Genomic DNA, 16,575 nt, shown 5'->3' with positions numbered 1-16,575 from the left:
AGTCATTGAGTTTTGATAGATTCATGCACCTGTGCAACCCAAGCTCCTGTCAGGATATGAAACATTTCTATCACCCAACAAAGTTCCCCATATCTCTTCCCCGTCAGTCACCATCACCTCCCCACCCCCAGAGGCAACCACTGTTATGATTTTTTTCTACCGTATATTAGTTTTTTCCTGGTCTACAACTGTACATATTAAGAAATCATATAGTATGAACTCTTTCATGTAGAACTCCTTTCACTTAGCCTAATGCTTTTTTATTTTATTTATTTTATTTTTGGCTGTGTTGGGTCTTCGTTTCTGTGTGAGGGCTTTCTCTAGTTGCGGCAAGCGGGGGGCCACTCTTCATCGCAGTGCGCGGGCCTTTCACTATCGCGGCCTCTCTCGTTGCAGAGCACAGGCTCCAGATGCGCAGGCTCAATAGTTGTGGCTCACAGGCCCCAGGCGCAGGCTCAGTAATTGTGACACACGGGCCCCAGTTGCTCCGCGGCATGTGGGATCCTCCCAGACCAGGGCTCAAACCCGTGTCCCCTGCACTGGCAGGCAGATTATCAACCACTGCGCCACCAGGGAAGCCCAAGCCTAATGCTTTTGAGAGCCATCCATGTTGCATGTATCAACTATTCAATATTATTACTGAATAGTATTGCATGATATGAATTTACCAACTTATTTATCCATTCTCTTTTTTACAGTCACCTGGGCTATAATTTACTGGAGGACTTTAGGCAGAGAATTGGCATCTAATTTACCCTTTAGATAGGTCATTCTGGTTAGTAAATGGGAGGTGAACTATGAGGGCAGGGCAAGAAGAGGCCTGTTAGGAGGTTCTTGCAGCAGTTCAGGTGAGAGATTTGACGTTGGTTTGGATGAACATTGTAGCAGTGCATTGTAGCAGTGCAGATGGTGAGTGGAGATGGTCTGATTCAGGGTACATTTTGGAAGTCAAGCTAACAGGATTTGCTGATGGACAGGATTGTGGAAAGTGAAAGAAAAGAAAGAATCAAAGGTGACTCTATTCCCCCAAGACATTCCTTAAACAAAATGTTGCCATTATGAGGGTGGAGAGGCAATAAAAAAACAAGTCATAAACTTTCTGCTTGGAGATTTGCCTAAAAAACAGTTGGAGGGCAATCACTAAGCAAGTATTTGCCAGCTGCTTCCAGATAGCAGTTGGTTGGTTCATACACCCTGTGAACACATGCAGCTCTTTAGACAACCAGCATAATTTGCAGCTTCTCTTGCTATGATAATATGTATCACTATTAGAAATACAGTTCAACTTAATTTTTGAATCTCTGCTTTTTCCACCCCACTTGACCTGCCACCCCACTTGACCAGCACTTCAGAGCTGTTGGCTTTAAGATTCAACTTCCCTTATTTCACTCAGACAGGAAACTCTTAAATGTTGGTTATTTCTTATCTGAATCTTTAAATATGTCACTGTGTTTCTGTGATTGGCCTTTTAAAAAGTATTACATAAAGACTGATCCCTTTACATAAAATGAGGCTAAGATCAAGCTTTCATTTATTAAACAAATATTTATTGTGTGCCTACTAGATGCTAGGAACTGTGCTAGGCATTGGTTATAGCACAGTGAATAAGATAGACTCTGCCCTCAAAGAGCTCAAAGAACACATAAATTGGGCAGTTTTATTACAATGTGATAAATGCTATAATAGAAAGCATGTAAAAGTGGCATTCAACAGAGGCTTAAGGATCAAGCCAGAAAAAACTTCCAGAGGATATGTTTTAGTTGAGAACTGAGGGATCAAAAAAATGAGCCAGAGAAGTTGAAGGTGGGACGGAACAGCGTATTCCAGGTGGGAGAAGCAGCATGATCTAAGATCCAGGTGTGGTACATTGGTAGAACTTCACATTTGAGATGGGGGAAGTAGAGTCTAAGAGGGAGTTCTTAGAGAAGGATGCAAGGGACAGATCTTGAAAGGCTTTCTAAACCTGAAAGTTCTTATGGAGAGGGGGAAAGGGTTGCAGGTGAGTGTTGAAGTGATCATAAATTGATGGAGGTGATTATAACTGCCTGTGAACTAAGCTGCCCTCATGTGATTTTCTCCATTCAGAATTTGCCTGCTTGGGCTTGGGAGAAGGCAAGGAGAAGCCAGAGTGTTGGGAACGTCCAGGGTTATGAGTGCTGAAGACAATTCAGCATTTCTCCAACTGCTCTTTCTCAAAACATTCTACTGACAGATGTTAACAGGATGAAAACGTCCTTGGTCAAAGAAGTTTGGGAGAACTGCTATATACTCTAATCCCTTCTTAATATGCACATAAACATATTTGAAGTTCTGAGGGTCTCACATTTGAAAACCCAGTTAAATTTAGTGTAGTCAACTTTTTTAAGCTTATTTGCATCTAGAATGGCCTGTGTGTGTGTGTGTGTGTGTGTGTGTGTGTGTGTGTGTGTGTGTGTGTTGCATCTGCTAAGGTCTCATAGTTTGGTTTATGATGGATCAGATAATCATTCACCTTACGACTACATAAAATAATAGGAGCCTTTATTTCTTTTCATTCAACATGTTTAAATTATCTGCAGTTAGCCATTTAAGTCCACATTGATTTAGGGTAGAGAAATGGCTAACTTTTTCTGAAACTTACCTCATTCTTTATGAACCTATTTTATGTTCCTATTCCATTTGTTATCAACTCTTGTCATAAACTTAAAAAACAAACAAACCATAAACTAGCTTCCTTATTGTTCATCCAGAATCATAAGAAGCCAATGTGAAAATTGGCAAGGAAAGCTGGACCATGCCATATGGTTAGGATTAGGGCTGGCAGGGAGGACAGCAGTCAAGAGTTACTTGTATTATTATTTTACTACTAATAATAACCAGCGTTTTCATGGTCTTTACAGTTTACAGATTACACTTATATGTGTTATTTTACATAATCACATTCAATTATTGATGAGCAAGGTACAGCTATCATTGGTGAGAGCAAGGAACATAATTTGGGGAGATGACAAATGAAAAGACATGTTGAGGAAAAAAAGATAGGAGCTGGGTGGGAAAGGAGTTTAAAAAATACTGGGGACAGTAGTCTAAAGCATGCATTCCCAATGGAGGTGAAAATTACCAAGGGGGTGAAAAGCAGTTTTGGGGAGACCAAAAAAAAAGAGTAGATATTATGGTGGTTTGTGACCCTCCAAAGGGCCACCATACAAAAACAGACATGCAGTGTATTTGCGGTATTAACATTTCATGGCAGAGGTGCAATTCGGGAAAAAATGTCTAAAAAGGCTTGTTGAGGGTGAGGGGGTGATAATAAAAAAAAGGTTGAGGAACTGTGATGTAAACTCTGTGGTGCCCATGGAACTTGTTGATGTTTGTCAATGATTCTTCTGTTCTCAGACATGTTAGACAACTCATTTGTCTGGCACAGTGTCTGCTCATGGCTTCATTTGTCTGCCCGTCTTCCCCAAGGCCCTAAATGACCATGTTTTGCCCCTTTAAACTCTTCTCTTCAAGCTACAGCTAACTGAATTAGGGTGGGCGCAAGCAAAGACCGGTTAAGGCATAGATTGGCCAGTGAGTGACCGGGAAGCCTGGCCGCACTCACTTCCTCTCATCAGGCTTCTGTGGTGCTGTTCTGTATTGTTATAGTGTCTCCTCCACTTCTCCCTTTGAGATGACTTGAGTGGGTATCAAAAGAGCCCAGGTTATGACATCTCCCCAGTCAAGACTCTTTCAACCTCATTTGAGTGAGATTGAATGTAATTGAATGAAGATGGAAGAGAAATTTATTTGAATCATTAGCTCTTTGTCCTTCATATATTAATCATATATTAGTTAAGGGAGGGCTTTCCTGTACATTGTAGGTTTGGCAGCACTCCAGGCCCCTCCCCAGTAGATTCCAGAGACAAACCCCTCCCAAAGCGTGACAACCAAGAATGTCTCTAGGCGTTGCCAAATGTCCACTGCAGGGCAAAGTCACCTCTGGTTGAGAACTACAGATATTGAGAAACCAGAATATCAGAAAATTATCAGTCTCCTAATGGTCTCATTATGAGCAGAAATGCCATAAAGGGTTTGTGATCTGCTATTAAACACCACCTTAATAAGGATGTTACCAGAAATTATGGAAGACAGTCCTTGAGAGCCGAGACCAGTGTTGTTACCAAGATATTCACAGCTAACAATAGCGAGCAGCAGATGCTTTCTAAGCATGTTCCGTATATTAACTCATTAGTTCTCCTGGCAACTCCAAGGAGTTGGTACTACTATTATTGTACCCACCCTACAGGTAAGGGAACTGAGACATGAGATGTTAAGGGACTTGCTGAGGTCACCCAACTGGTGATAGCAAAGTCACCCAGGCAACCCAGTTCTAGAGCCCACGTTCTTTTTTAATTTATTTTAATTTATTTATTTTTGGCTGTGTTGGGTCTTCGTTGCTGTGCACGGGCTTTCTCTAGTTGTGGCAAACAGGGGCTACTCTTCGTTGTGGTGCGCAGGCTTCTCATCATGGTGGCTTCTCTTGTTGCAGAGCACAGGCTCTAGGCGCGTGGGCTTCAGTAGTTGTGGCACACAGGCTCAGTAGTGGTGGCTCGTGGGCTCTCGAGCACAGTCTCAGTAGTTGTGGCGCACGGGCTTAGTTGCTCTGCGGCATGTGGGATCTTCCCGGACCAGGGCTCAAACCCATGTCCCCTGCATTGGGGAAGCCCCCAATTAGGCATTTCAGGCCATTATGTTTTCTCTAGACATGAAAGAGCTCATTCCCCAAACCTAATTACTAGCCCTGAGAAATTTAGATCAAATTCATCCCTCATCTATGTTCAAACTCATCCTTAGATCCCATGCAGCTCAATAGGCTTGGGAGGCAAACAAATGCCTTCCTAGTTTGGGGGTTGGGGGTTGGGGGCTGGAACAGATGTCTCCAAAGTGGAAAGGCTGTTTTGCAGGACACAGTCCTCTATACTCATCATGAGTCCTCAGCTCCCCGAATTCCCCATGTCTCATAACTGAATGTACTGCCACTCGCATCCTTGAACTCTGGTGCCAACCACCTGAACACTTCAATAGGAGATGTTCCATTGCTCTCTGAATCTCGCTCAGCACTGGGTCAGAGTTTTATTTATTTATTTATTTATTTTAAAGTTGAGGAGTTTATTAGGGAAATATGAAAGGTTAAGACACCCCAAGTGACAGGAAGAGAACTCTGAAAATGTCTCTTTTCAAGCCAAGTGGAGGCCTGGCCTTGACCCTCCCAAAAGGACAAGAAACTGGTGGGTTAGCAACAACATTCTCTGGCAGCCACTTTACCGGGGCTCCTCAGCCAGGACTGCTTCCCACCCCTGGCCAAAGTTGGGGAGGAGACAGACTATTTATAGAAGCAAAGCAGAGGCCATGAGAGCTGTAACAAAAGGCTGAGAGAGAGAGAGAGAGAGAGAGAGAGAGAGAGAGAGAGAGGTGGGGAGGACCCAGACAGAGTCCCAGGCTCTTGGCTCTTAGCGCCTCACATGTGTTGACAAGTAGTTGTACAAAGTGTTGCTGAAGAGGTAAAGTGCCTAATGTTGTTTCTGAGAGTTTCCCCTGGGCTCCTCCCCACACACCACATCACACTGCTGGGTGTACATGGCAGAGCCCAAAGGCCACATTTTTGAAAAAAAGAAAAACAAGAATAAGCCCTGTTGTTCTTTAAGGAGAGAGGAAGGAGCTGAAGACTGCTGGGGCCTTTCCCACGAGGCCTTTTCGCTCTGTAAAGGCAGCTTCCCAGCAGCAGCATGGCACAGTGGTAGGTGAGGGTCTCACCGTTTGTCACCCTTGCTTCATTCAGCTCTCTGTTCAAGAGCTGTCAATTTCTCGTTTAGTGTTGCGCGTCTTGAACGACAAGACACATCAAACGAGTTGAGAAAGGCTGCGATTTTCTTGATGCTGCTGGTGATGACGTCAGTGTACTCCCGGCTCGCCCAGTCCTGGTAAGTCTCCCGCTGCACGGGGATCCTCTTGTCTCACCATGGCTGCTGCCTGAGGAAGCGCGACTAGGTCAGAGTTTTAGAGGTTATATAGCATGACTTTATACTGCACAGTCTTATGTTATATAAAAGTGCCATTATAGTACTGTTATATATTCTCTAAACTTTTTTGGGCAGGGTGCAATTTGAGGTAAAGGATAAGATGCTACAAACAAATAGAAATTAATTTAGACCAGAGCTGTCCGATAGAACTTTTGCAGTGGTGGAAATGATTTATATCTGTGCTGTCTAGTACAGTAGCCACTAGCCACACGTTGCTACTGAGTACTTGAAAGATGGCTAGTGCAACTGAAGAACTGAATTTTATTTTAATTTTAACTTATTTAAATCTAAACAGCTACCAGTGGCTCCTATATAAGGTAGTGTATAGGCTGTCTTCCAAGAGGATGGCTACTAGCTGTCTGGACCTCATCTGATTTAGGACTTGGAATATAGGAAATTTAAAGCTGTTTTAAAGTAGATCTTAAATAAGATCCTGAGATTTCCATGTGGCTAGTCTCTTCCCTTGTCTTGGGATGGGTGGCTCTTTTGGAGATGGAAAAGCAAGCAGCTCTGTACTCCAGCATCCCACAGAGATGGTGCCTAAGGAAGTTGCTAACTTTAAGACAATTCAGGTAGAGGCTGAAATTTCAGAGGGGAAATCAGAGATGGTCGAGTCTATCACTGTCTCTCCCCCTCACTGGCCCTCTTCACTCTGTTTGCACCCTCACCTACTGCCCTGGCCTTATTGTCAACGTTGGGGAAATTTTCATAGTTTTGGAAGGTTTGGAGAGGCAAGAAGCATTTGCCTGGGAGATTCTAGGCTCTCGAGGAGGGTCTAGAGTGGCTTGGGTTTAGGTATTAGAATAAATTCACTCCTTTAAAGCCCATATAAATTAACATCAAAGACCCAGCTGGCAAAGGTGCCTACTCAAGCATCTCAGGTGGTGGTGCAGCCCAAGAGCTACTCGGCGGAATGGAGTGGGAGAATTCCCATCTGACATCAAGGGAGCTTTGTGAAGTGAGGACCATGTCAAAAGTGGACGTGGGAACAAAAGGAAAGATGAAATAATGGTATCTCTCAGAATTGAATAAAGCGAAATGTTTGGAAGGTCAGGACCCAGAGGTTCACGGAGTTCCAGACATACATAGACCTTCCTATTCCTTCCAACCTGAGGACAGCACCTGTGTCAGGAGTAAGTGCTTAGATACTTGGCATGTGCTGAAAAGTCACCTGCCTTGGAGCAAGAAGACAAAGAGTGCTGCTGCCCAGGGCAGGGTGTACCATTGTCAGGCTGGCTGTGGAAGAGTTACACAGAGTCAAGTGATAAACATGCAGAATCCCAGCCTCTCCTGGGAGATTCCGTTTCCAGCAGATCTGAGGTAGGGCATGGCAAAACACATCTTTAACAGGTGATTCTGATACACAAACTAGATCTGGGGAATCCTGCAAAGATTGGGGGAAACAACTTTTCTTGTTAGGGGCGGTGACCAGGAAGAGCTGAAGAGCACCAATCATATTATAACCGAGGTCCTCTGGCTGAGGTATGAGATGAAAAGAACTCCAGAACCTAGAGTGATACACCTGGTATTATTATAGCTTACGCCGCACACAAGAAAGGGCTTAGCTGCTAGCTGTCTACTTTCTACAAATTCTTAAGAGGGCAGTGTATCGATAAGTATTGATCAGTTTAGACTTAGTCCATCATCTGAACCAAACACTGTCTTAACAGTTTTTGCTTTGTGTGGGTGATAGATAATAACAAGTATTTTTTTAAAATCTATAAAGATGAGAATATATATATATATATATATATGTATAACTGAATCACTTTGCAATACACCTGAAACCAACACAACATTGTGAATCAACTATATTTCAATAAAAACTTTTTAAAAATTAAAATATTCCAGTCAAAAGAATCTGTAAAGATGTTTAGGCTTTTAGTTAGGATCCCATAAGAATGAGCATTTACTACTAAGTAATTAGAAAGCATAAAAAGGTACACTCCAAACAGAATCTTATTTTGGAATTTTAGTGTTAACAGATGGCAGCTTAACAGGTTAAAATAGGAAAACACTGAGGGGAACTGATGTCCAAATTGGGCCCAGCCATCCCGTGAACTTAAAAGCTTCCTCTGTTGTGCAGAGATTTTGTTCCATATTTGTGGTGATCGATAGCTGTGATGGCCAGGCTCACAGGTAAGCGTCCAGCCCTGTTGCCCATTCTCTTTTTGAATCCACTGGGAGCTCTGAGGGCTCAGAGTTCACATCCCTGGTGAATGTGCTGGTGGGCTGTTTGGTGGGAGACACATTTCCCTGGTTTTTCCTGTCTCTCTCCTTTCCCACTGGGCAAGATGTGGACAGAAGAGTTTATGGATTTACTCCAGTGATACTGCATGGTGTCACATAGGACCCAGGCCACAAAGTCTCTGAGATATACATAGGTAAGAAGGCCAAGAAGAGAATAAAGACATTACTTCTGTTTTGTTGGTGGAGTGTGCCCCTCACATAAGGTTCCTAAGTCTCTTCTCTAGATATGAGCAGAGACGCAAAGATTTCTTGACTTGAACATGTTTGGGCACAACCCATACTCACGCATACACTGACACACACGGTCAAGGCTCAGAAGCTGCCATCAGTTAACGTGGCTGAAGCTGGTGCCAGGTGGAGACAGAGCCTCCTCAACCCTCTTGGTAGACTTGCTCATAGGGGCTCCAGGTAGACAGAAGATTCAGCGACAGGTTTTTCTGCTCTTGCTCAGATGTGACAAGGTGGTAGCCCAGCAAATTCATGGTATTCCTGCAGACTTTCTGAAGCCGAGAAACCTTTTCATAAGGCAAGGACCAGCGCCAGGCCTGAGAGACATTGAGGGCATTCCTGGCATTTGTGTAGAAGGCATGCTTACCCATGCCCTTGCCTCGAGTGATGTTGTGCACCCAGGTCTGGAGCTGGGGCAAGAATTTCAACCCTGCATATTTATACATTCGGGCAGTCTGGGCTAGGGGGTTCCGGACCAAGTCCTCATAGCGCACGAGCAAGTAGCGCTGCCTCAGGGCTTTGGGCAAGGACTGCACAGCCTTGTAGATCTCCAGCTGGCTTTGGCAGATGACTTGCATTGCATAGTAGGGTTGATCCTCCTTTTTGAGTTTCTGCAGATGCTGCCGCATCACAATTTGGCTGTCAATCATGAGTTCCCTCGTGGTGTGTTCTCGGGAACGGAACACCGCCCGGGGGTCCCGGACCAGATGCACAATGTGCAGATTGAGGGAAGGGTCTCTCAGCAGCGGGTAGAGCACCTGCAGGTTGAAGAAACGTACCTCCTTGAGCACCACGTGGCTGTAAGTGCGGCAGGCCTTCTCCACCACCTCAAAGGGCTCTTGATTGCACAGAAGCTTACAGTGAGCCTGGGGTATGATCTGATCTCGTGGGAAGATGTTGCAGGCAGGTGGAGAACACAGGGCCCGGCTGCCTTCCCACTGGAAGAGGCTGGACTGTTTTCGGGGGCCAGGTTTCATGTAGGCATCAAAGACGCTCATGTCACACAGAAAGACGGCCCGTATGAGATCCCGCACTGCCGTGTGCAACCTCTGGGCAGTACTTTGGGTGAAGGTCATCCAGACGTGCCAGGCAGGCTCCTTCAGGTAGAAGACATCTGGGTGCTGTCCAAAAAGCTGCCCTACGAAAGAAGAGCCAGAGCGCCACGAAGACAGGATGAGCATGTGCATGTACGTGGGCTTGGGTTCTTCCTTCATCTGCAGGGAGTTGAAGTTGTGGGAGTACAGAAGGATGAATAGAACAAAGACAGCCATCTGGGAAGCCAGGAACAGTAGTAGCTTCATTTTTTGGGGCAGTATCATGCTGAAGTAGAAGACCTTCAAGGAACAAGCAGAGGGGCTATGTTAGGCTAATGTTTTGGTATCTGACTTCCATCCCCTTTCTAGCCAAAGCTACTTTCTCCCTGACCCGCACCAAGGGGCAATGTAGAATGCTGGAGCCTTCTTGCAATGCATTGCACAAATCCTTCTCCAGATTAATTCCTGTCCCTTGCAGTTAGTGTGTCCATAAGCTCTGTTTCTTTGTAAGCCCTTTCTTTTTAGGCTCTTTACTTCCTCCCTCCTGGTCCTCCTTGTCCATGGAGCTACAGAAATGTGTGAACTCAGCCATATTTCATGAATATAGGGAAACAGGTTCACCCTGGTGACACAGATGTCTTCACACAGGCCATGTAGGCAAAGCTTAACCACAGTCTGACCCAAGTTTTGGTTGAATGCCCCATGATTCCTTCAGAAACTACGGGAGATAAGCTGACTTGTGAGGAACTGCCTTGAGGCCCGCCCACCCACCCCCATCTTGAGGGATAGTGCCAAGGCCATTTCTCACTACCCTCCTTCATCTCAGTTAAGCACAGGACTTTCAATACCCTGAAGGATATGGCTGCAGACTATAAAACTGCTTGGCTTTGGTTTGGAGTTGTCTCCTCAGTGGCAAAGTGCCCGTGGCACCTATCATCTGATCCCCTCTGATTTGGTCTCATCCTGTGGGACTAGGGACATGAGGAGCTGACCCAATGCTGTCCTCATGTCTGTGTATGTAATAAACTATCTCAATCTATTTGGGTTGAATCGTTGTTGCCTTAGCAGCCAACTGTATGAAACTGTGGCAAGCCAGCCTAAGAGCTGCAATAGTGATGCTGTGGCCTGTTAGCCACTGTGCTGCTGCTTGGGGTAATGTTAGACCACTTGACACAACTTACTCAGGGTTGCTCAGTACAGTTGGGCATGTTGTGTACTGCCCAACCCTAGGGAATGCCACTTCATCAAGAATTTAAGATATTTATTATTTAACAAAATGTCTGGTAGGTGACAGTTAAGTATCTTGGTTCAGTAGGATAAGTACATTAGGATGGTTTTCCAGTTCTTAGATATTAAATATCTAGAGAAAGGAATTTCACTTTGTAATTTACACTAAGGCTCAAACAGACTGGTGGCAATGCTGAACTTACTCCCTTCACACCAGGGCTTTGTGTGAAAAGACCACTGTTCCCAGTGCCATGCTAGAATATTACTCAAGGGGAGCTCTTAACTCTCTTTATGGGTTGAGATGACTCTGGATCATTTTGGGTGACTTCCTGGCATAAATAACTATTGAGAGATATAATAGATACTTCACATAGTGTAAAATGTTAACAGTAGCAAGGTGCTAATTTGCATATCACTCTATACTCAAGAAATTCTTCCTTCAAGCTTTAATAAAGAAGAGAAAATATGTTTCTAGACAGTAATTGCAGCTGGGTTTAAGATATGCTATTTTCCTGTTGATAGGTCTCATCACCAGTTTTTTTTTAAAGTTTTGAATAGCTAATAGTCACATGGTTCATGTTGCTTTTAAGAGTATCATTATCATGGACATTAAATCAGACTCAGAATTTAAAAGAAGGCTTCCTAAGATTCCACATGCAGGAAGGGAATAAGGACAGTGCTTGCCAGCCTGTAGCCTAGCCTGTCACACTCCAGGTCTTTAACATATTGAATATTAGGTGAGGGGAAATCCTATGACAACAGTTATGTCTCTGGAGGAGACCTATAGTCATAAATTAGAAAATTTCTAGAGCTATTTGTAAACAGGCGTAATGACATACTTTTTGAAAGAGTCATAGAATTTTTCTAGGGGAAAGAACACCTAAGAATTTTACCAGCTCCTGAATCAATAATCTCTTCTCTATTTACTGACAGCTAGTATTTATCTACGAGCTGGTGTTTTATCATCACTATACAGTGAAATATATACTTCCAACACCTGTCCTCCATCTGCCCATTTCCCAACTTGCCCCCAAATAGCAACTGGGTTCATTTTTTAATGTGTCCTTTCAGTTGCTTTATGGGTACACAAGAAAATTCAAATGTATATGTATTCTTAATTTTTCCCCTTTTTATAACACAAGAAGTTGCACGTTATCACACTGTGCTGCAACTTGCTTTGTTAACTTAACAATATGCCTTGGAGAGCTTTCCATGGGAGTACATAAAGCGTTTCCTCATTCCTTTTTACCACTGTGTAGAATTTTATTGTATAGATGTACCACAATTTATTTAACCAGTGTCCACACTGATGAGCTTTTGGGTTGTTTCCAGTCTTTTGCCATTTCAAAAATGTCAATAATGACCTTTATGTTCATACATCATTATATAAGTATGTAAGCTTACTCCCCAGAAGTGGGATTGCTGAATCAAAGAGTATGGGTGTGTGTACCTTTGGTATCTGTTGTCCAGACAGCCTTCATACTGGTCATAAACCATTCTGTGTGTCTAGAAGTCCAGAGATTCTAGAGAGTAAATTTTAGAGGAGGAATTGGGCAGTCACAGATGTGACTCTTGGAGTTTATAGCTTGCTTCCTGAAGAGGTAGAGCATGCTTTGCCAGCCTATGGGCTTCCCTTGGAAGTCCCCTGAACCTTCTAGGAAGTGTGTAATGACCTCAACCAAACCTTGAGTGACAATGGCCCAGAAACCCCTCTCTTTCATTCATTACAACAATGCATTTCCTCCACATGTGCCAAAAGATCCAGTGAGGATCATCTCTCCTAGGTGCCAAAAAAAACCCCACTTTGCTATATGCCAGGAAAATGTCGATGAATGGTAATCCTTGTCTTGGCCCTGAAGGTTAGAATGGGGCCAGCTAAGATATATTCCTTTTCTTTTAAACTTGAGCCCAAGAGGAAATGATTAGAAACTAAGCCATTTTTGACAAAGGCTCAAGAATACCCATCCCCCAGCCCCCCGAGTATTGAGGAAATGACTAGCAAGAGATCTTCTCCCAAAGGCAGTATGAGTATGAGGAAAAGTTTGGAACAAAGATAGGAAATAATGGAGCAAAAGAGAGAGGAAAGAACTTTACCTGTGTACAATTATAAGGATAGAATTTTATATGCAGGGCCTATAATCGGCTCAGGAAAAAGCTAACATTTCCTAGGGACTAGCAACGTAGACCTTTCAAAAGTACGTCCTCCCTCCCCCTATCTGGCCCTGGGCCAGCTCAGTGGTTGAGAAGGCTAGCATGCTCTGAGCCCTCTTTGCCTGCCAATAGCTCCTGGCCTCATGCCCATTCTCTCCCAGAGCTGGAGTCTGGCCTTTGAACTCATCCCCAGTTGTCCTCAGGCTTTAATTGACCACGGTTCTCAGGAATTCCCAAGGAAACCCTCCGACTTCTTTCTCTGCTTTTTCTTTCCACGAGCAATTTCCCTGGCCAGAAGGAAAGTATGCTTTTGTAAAGTGAGTCCCATCTCTTGTCGCTGGCATCTAGACACAACCTGGATCTAAGCAACCCATGACGGGGCTGATGAGAACAGTCAGGGGACACTTTAGGGTGTGTCTCAGGGAAAGCTTATCTCTGCAGTCACTGGAATCAGTGGTAGAGATGGCTCCAGGAAGAGAAGGAAACTCAAGGTTTTTCATGGCAGTTTCCTCTATTCTAACCATCACCTCTCCTCAGCTGTCCTATATTAACTTCCTCTGTAGTCCTTGGGGTCAGGAAGCATTTGTGAGCAGCCTGTGACGTGACTTCCATCTCAGAGTCCCTAGCCCACCTTCCTGAGTGTTCCGTTATGGCTGTTTGACGGCACGCTTGAACCTGCCCTCCCTGTTATCTGATCCTGAGTGCGCTAGCCTGGTCTTCATAGTAAGTGGCTTCTCTCTTCTGTCTCTCGTTTCTCCCCCTCAGCTCTCCCCCTCATCCACTGCTGCCTTGAAAAACATCACCAAAGGGTGGTAGTGACGTAGCACCTACTTCAGGCACAGGGACTCTGAGGCACCAGGATGGGTGACCTCACCCAGCAGCCTGACTACAGAGGGCTGAATTATAGATGACCCCCAAGTCCATATCATGTAGCCTGTTAGAAGCAAAATGATGAATTCTGAGGAAAAACCAAACATACATCAATTTAAGAGCCCTGGATTCCAGCCGCTGACAAATTTCTAATTTATATTTCCCAGTGAGATTATGCCCCCAAAACCAGAAATTAGAGATGGCAGAAGACATTTGCACAGAGAGAGAGGAGAGCTGGATCAGGGAGACCTGCATCCACACACATAGCTGCAGAACCTGGAAACCTGTGAGATAAGCACCTGGGCAAAGGGTATCCATACAATAACAAGCTCTAACTAGACTGAAGGGTCTTTGCAATTTCTGTGTCTCTAGTAACGACAGTGCCTGGCGTCTAGCAGGGGCTCAAGAAACATCTATTGAATGAATGACTGAATGAACAAACATTCGTAGCGTGTTTTTTACTATTTGAGGTGGCCTCATTGACCTGGGTAAGGAAAGCAGGACAAGATATTTTTTTATTTTGCACATATAAAAGTATTTAACTTCCAATTAGAAGTTCCAGACTTATCCACAGCCTGACAAGATAGAAGTCTCTTCTACCATGGCTGACTCACGGGTCTCATAATTTAATCTTATTTTACATCTGAACAGCGCTCCACAACTTTGCAAGCCCTTTTAGCCACAGTAATGACAACAGTCCGATTAAATATATAGAGCAGTGGTGAGCCACACCTCTGTGTTTCAGAATAAGTGAACTTTAATTAATTGACTCAACGATAGAAATAGCCCTGCCTGATCAGACCGGGATCTTTTGGGTCCCAGGTCTGAGAATTCAGTTATCACACTAAATCTTACCTGAGCTAGAGGAAATCTGTAGCTCGCAGCACCTCCGGTCCCCACTCCCCAACACCTGAGCAGAGGAGAAGCTGCAAGAAGTACAGAGACTGAGGTCTGAAGCCAGCATCTGAATGAGTAAAACACATCACGGGGACTAGCTACAAAAATGTACATCGGAATAGCCCTACTCACATTCTAGGCCCTTTCTTACTCTTTTAGGGATAGAGCTGGGTGGGGAGAGAGGAGCTGCTGGCAGGCAGCTTGTGCTTTTCGGGGAAGATTATCCTGGTGATTCTGATTCAACCCCCCACCAACACCTCCCCTCCGCCATTGCCCAGAAAATTCCCAGCTTAGTTGCCCCAGGTTATCTGATACTCCGCTCCAAGAACCTGGGAATAATGGCCCTGCTTTGGAGGTGTAGAGAAAATTCTCTCCTTACCTTGTTAATGGCTTAGGCTTCCCCACTGCTCTAAAGGCTCACTGCTAGCCAAGTTGTGCAGCTTTTGTCCTCTGACTCACCAGCTCTCCTCTCAGCTTCCTCCTCCTCCTTGCATCTTGCATAACCATCCCTACTCAGAGCAAATTCCACTGCCTTCTTTCCCTAGCAAAAAATTACCCACCTTCCAAGACAGGGTTAAGAAAGCATCGCTCCCAGAGAGACTTGATATTAGCAGCTTTAGCCCTGAGATACTCAAGGGGTGGGGAGACTCTGCCTGAATGGGCGGGGCCCGGAAAAGCAAAGGAGGAAGCATTCTCTCCCACCACTGGGAGGCGATCCTGGAATGTAGATCCCTTGAAGGCAGCGGAATAGGTTAACTACCTTAGGGCAAAGTGGAAAAAGAAAAGGGACCCCAGAAGTAGATGAGGTTGATAGGGAAATCGCAGGACAATGACAGCCAAAATGGACACAATGTGAAACCTTGCTCTTACCTCTGCTGCAAAAAGAGGAGAAAACCTGGAAGAGATTTCTGGATTCCACCTTCCTGCTCACTCCACTGGATTTAGGGAGAAAACATTTTTTTTGGCCTCTGTGTCTTATTCAACATCTTCACCCTTCTTGCAGGAGGTAGTAACTAGAGGTACTACGTAGATGTAATAACTCGTTTTATGGGAGGACACATATGTATTGGCGTTTAGTTGGGGTACGGGAAAAGAAGTTTCCCCCTCAAGAAAAAAAGAAACAAGTTATCATGAAAAATTATATCTTCTCACTAGCTGTGTGTACTTGGGCAAATCACACAACTACTCTGAGCTACTTTACATGATTGTTGTGAGTGTAAAACAATAGGTGAATTTTTATTTTAAAATTTTATTTTTATTTTAATTTACTTATTTTTGGCTGCGTTGGGTCTTTGTTGCTGCGCGCGGGCTTTCTCTAGTTGTGGTGAGCGGGGGCTACTCTTCGTTGTGGTACGCGGTCTTCCCTGGTCCGGGAAGGTCCCACATGCCACGGAGCAACTAAGCCCGTGCGCCACAACTACTGAGCCTGCACTCTAGAGCCCGTGAGCCACAACTACTGAGCCTGTGTGCCACAACTGCTGAGCCCACACACCTAGAGCCCGTGCTCCGCAACAAGAGAAGCCACCGCAATGAGCAGCCCGCGCACTGCAACGAAGAGTAGCCCCCGCTCGCCACAACTAGAGGAAGCCCGTGCGCGCGCAGCAACAAAAACCCAACACAGCCAAAAAACGAAGAAAACTTAAACTTAAAAAACTCAGTCACCCAAGTTATTAAATAAATTAATATAAATTAATTAGTTAATTACAAATCATTAATTCAATTTATAAATAAATTGAATAAAAATTATTTTAAAAAACCATGACCCCCCCCAATGCATAGGAACCACAGACATTTTTCTCTGAAAGGGGCTGGGAGGTGGCAAGCATTCGGTGGTTGTTATACCTTTCCCCAAAAGCAATGTCAGTGACCTCAGAGTT

The 16,575-nt window shown here is 44.4% G+C and overlaps 1 protein-coding gene and 1 long non-coding RNA gene across 5 annotated transcripts in view; one reads left to right on the top strand and one right to left on the bottom strand.

Moving 5' to 3' along the window:
- The window catches only part of LOC130705723 (uncharacterized), a 93,990-nt gene that overhangs the window by 29,427 nt on the left and 47,988 nt on the right, over nt 1–16,575 (top strand). Inside the window, exon 5 of the long non-coding RNA XR_009006101.1 lies at nt 5,835–5,942. This is a non-coding gene — a long non-coding RNA (uncharacterized LOC130705723). The remainder of the gene's footprint in view (nt 1–5,834; nt 5,943–16,575) is intronic.
- On the bottom strand, nt 8,000–15,298 carry CHST4 (carbohydrate sulfotransferase 4). 4 transcript variants are annotated; one of them, XM_057534324.1, is made up of 3 exons: nt 15,259–15,298; nt 14,657–14,727; nt 8,000–9,853 (listed from the first exon to the last, which is right to left on the bottom strand). In XM_057534324.1, the coding sequence occupies exon 3, from the start codon at nt 9,836–9,838 to the stop codon at nt 8,663–8,665; it is 1,176 nt and encodes a 391-aa protein (XP_057390307.1). In that variant the 5' UTR covers nt 9,839–9,853; nt 14,657–14,727; nt 15,259–15,298; the 3' UTR covers nt 8,000–8,662. The 4 variants fall into 4 exon arrangements, with proteins under 4 accessions (XP_057390307.1, XP_057390306.1, XP_028018666.2 ...); XM_057534323.1 differs by having other exon boundaries at nt 14,657–14,765; nt 15,078–15,275; XM_028162865.2 differs by having other exon boundaries at nt 15,078–15,275.

The sequence above is a fragment of the Balaenoptera acutorostrata genome, chromosome 19 (genome assembly GCF_949987535.1).
Source record: "Balaenoptera acutorostrata chromosome 19, mBalAcu1.1, whole genome shotgun sequence".
NCBI lineage: Eukaryota > Metazoa > Chordata > Mammalia > Artiodactyla > Balaenopteridae > Balaenoptera > Balaenoptera acutorostrata.
Note: the sequence above shows the minus strand (reverse complement) of the source record. Positions and strands in the feature narration are given on the sequence as shown.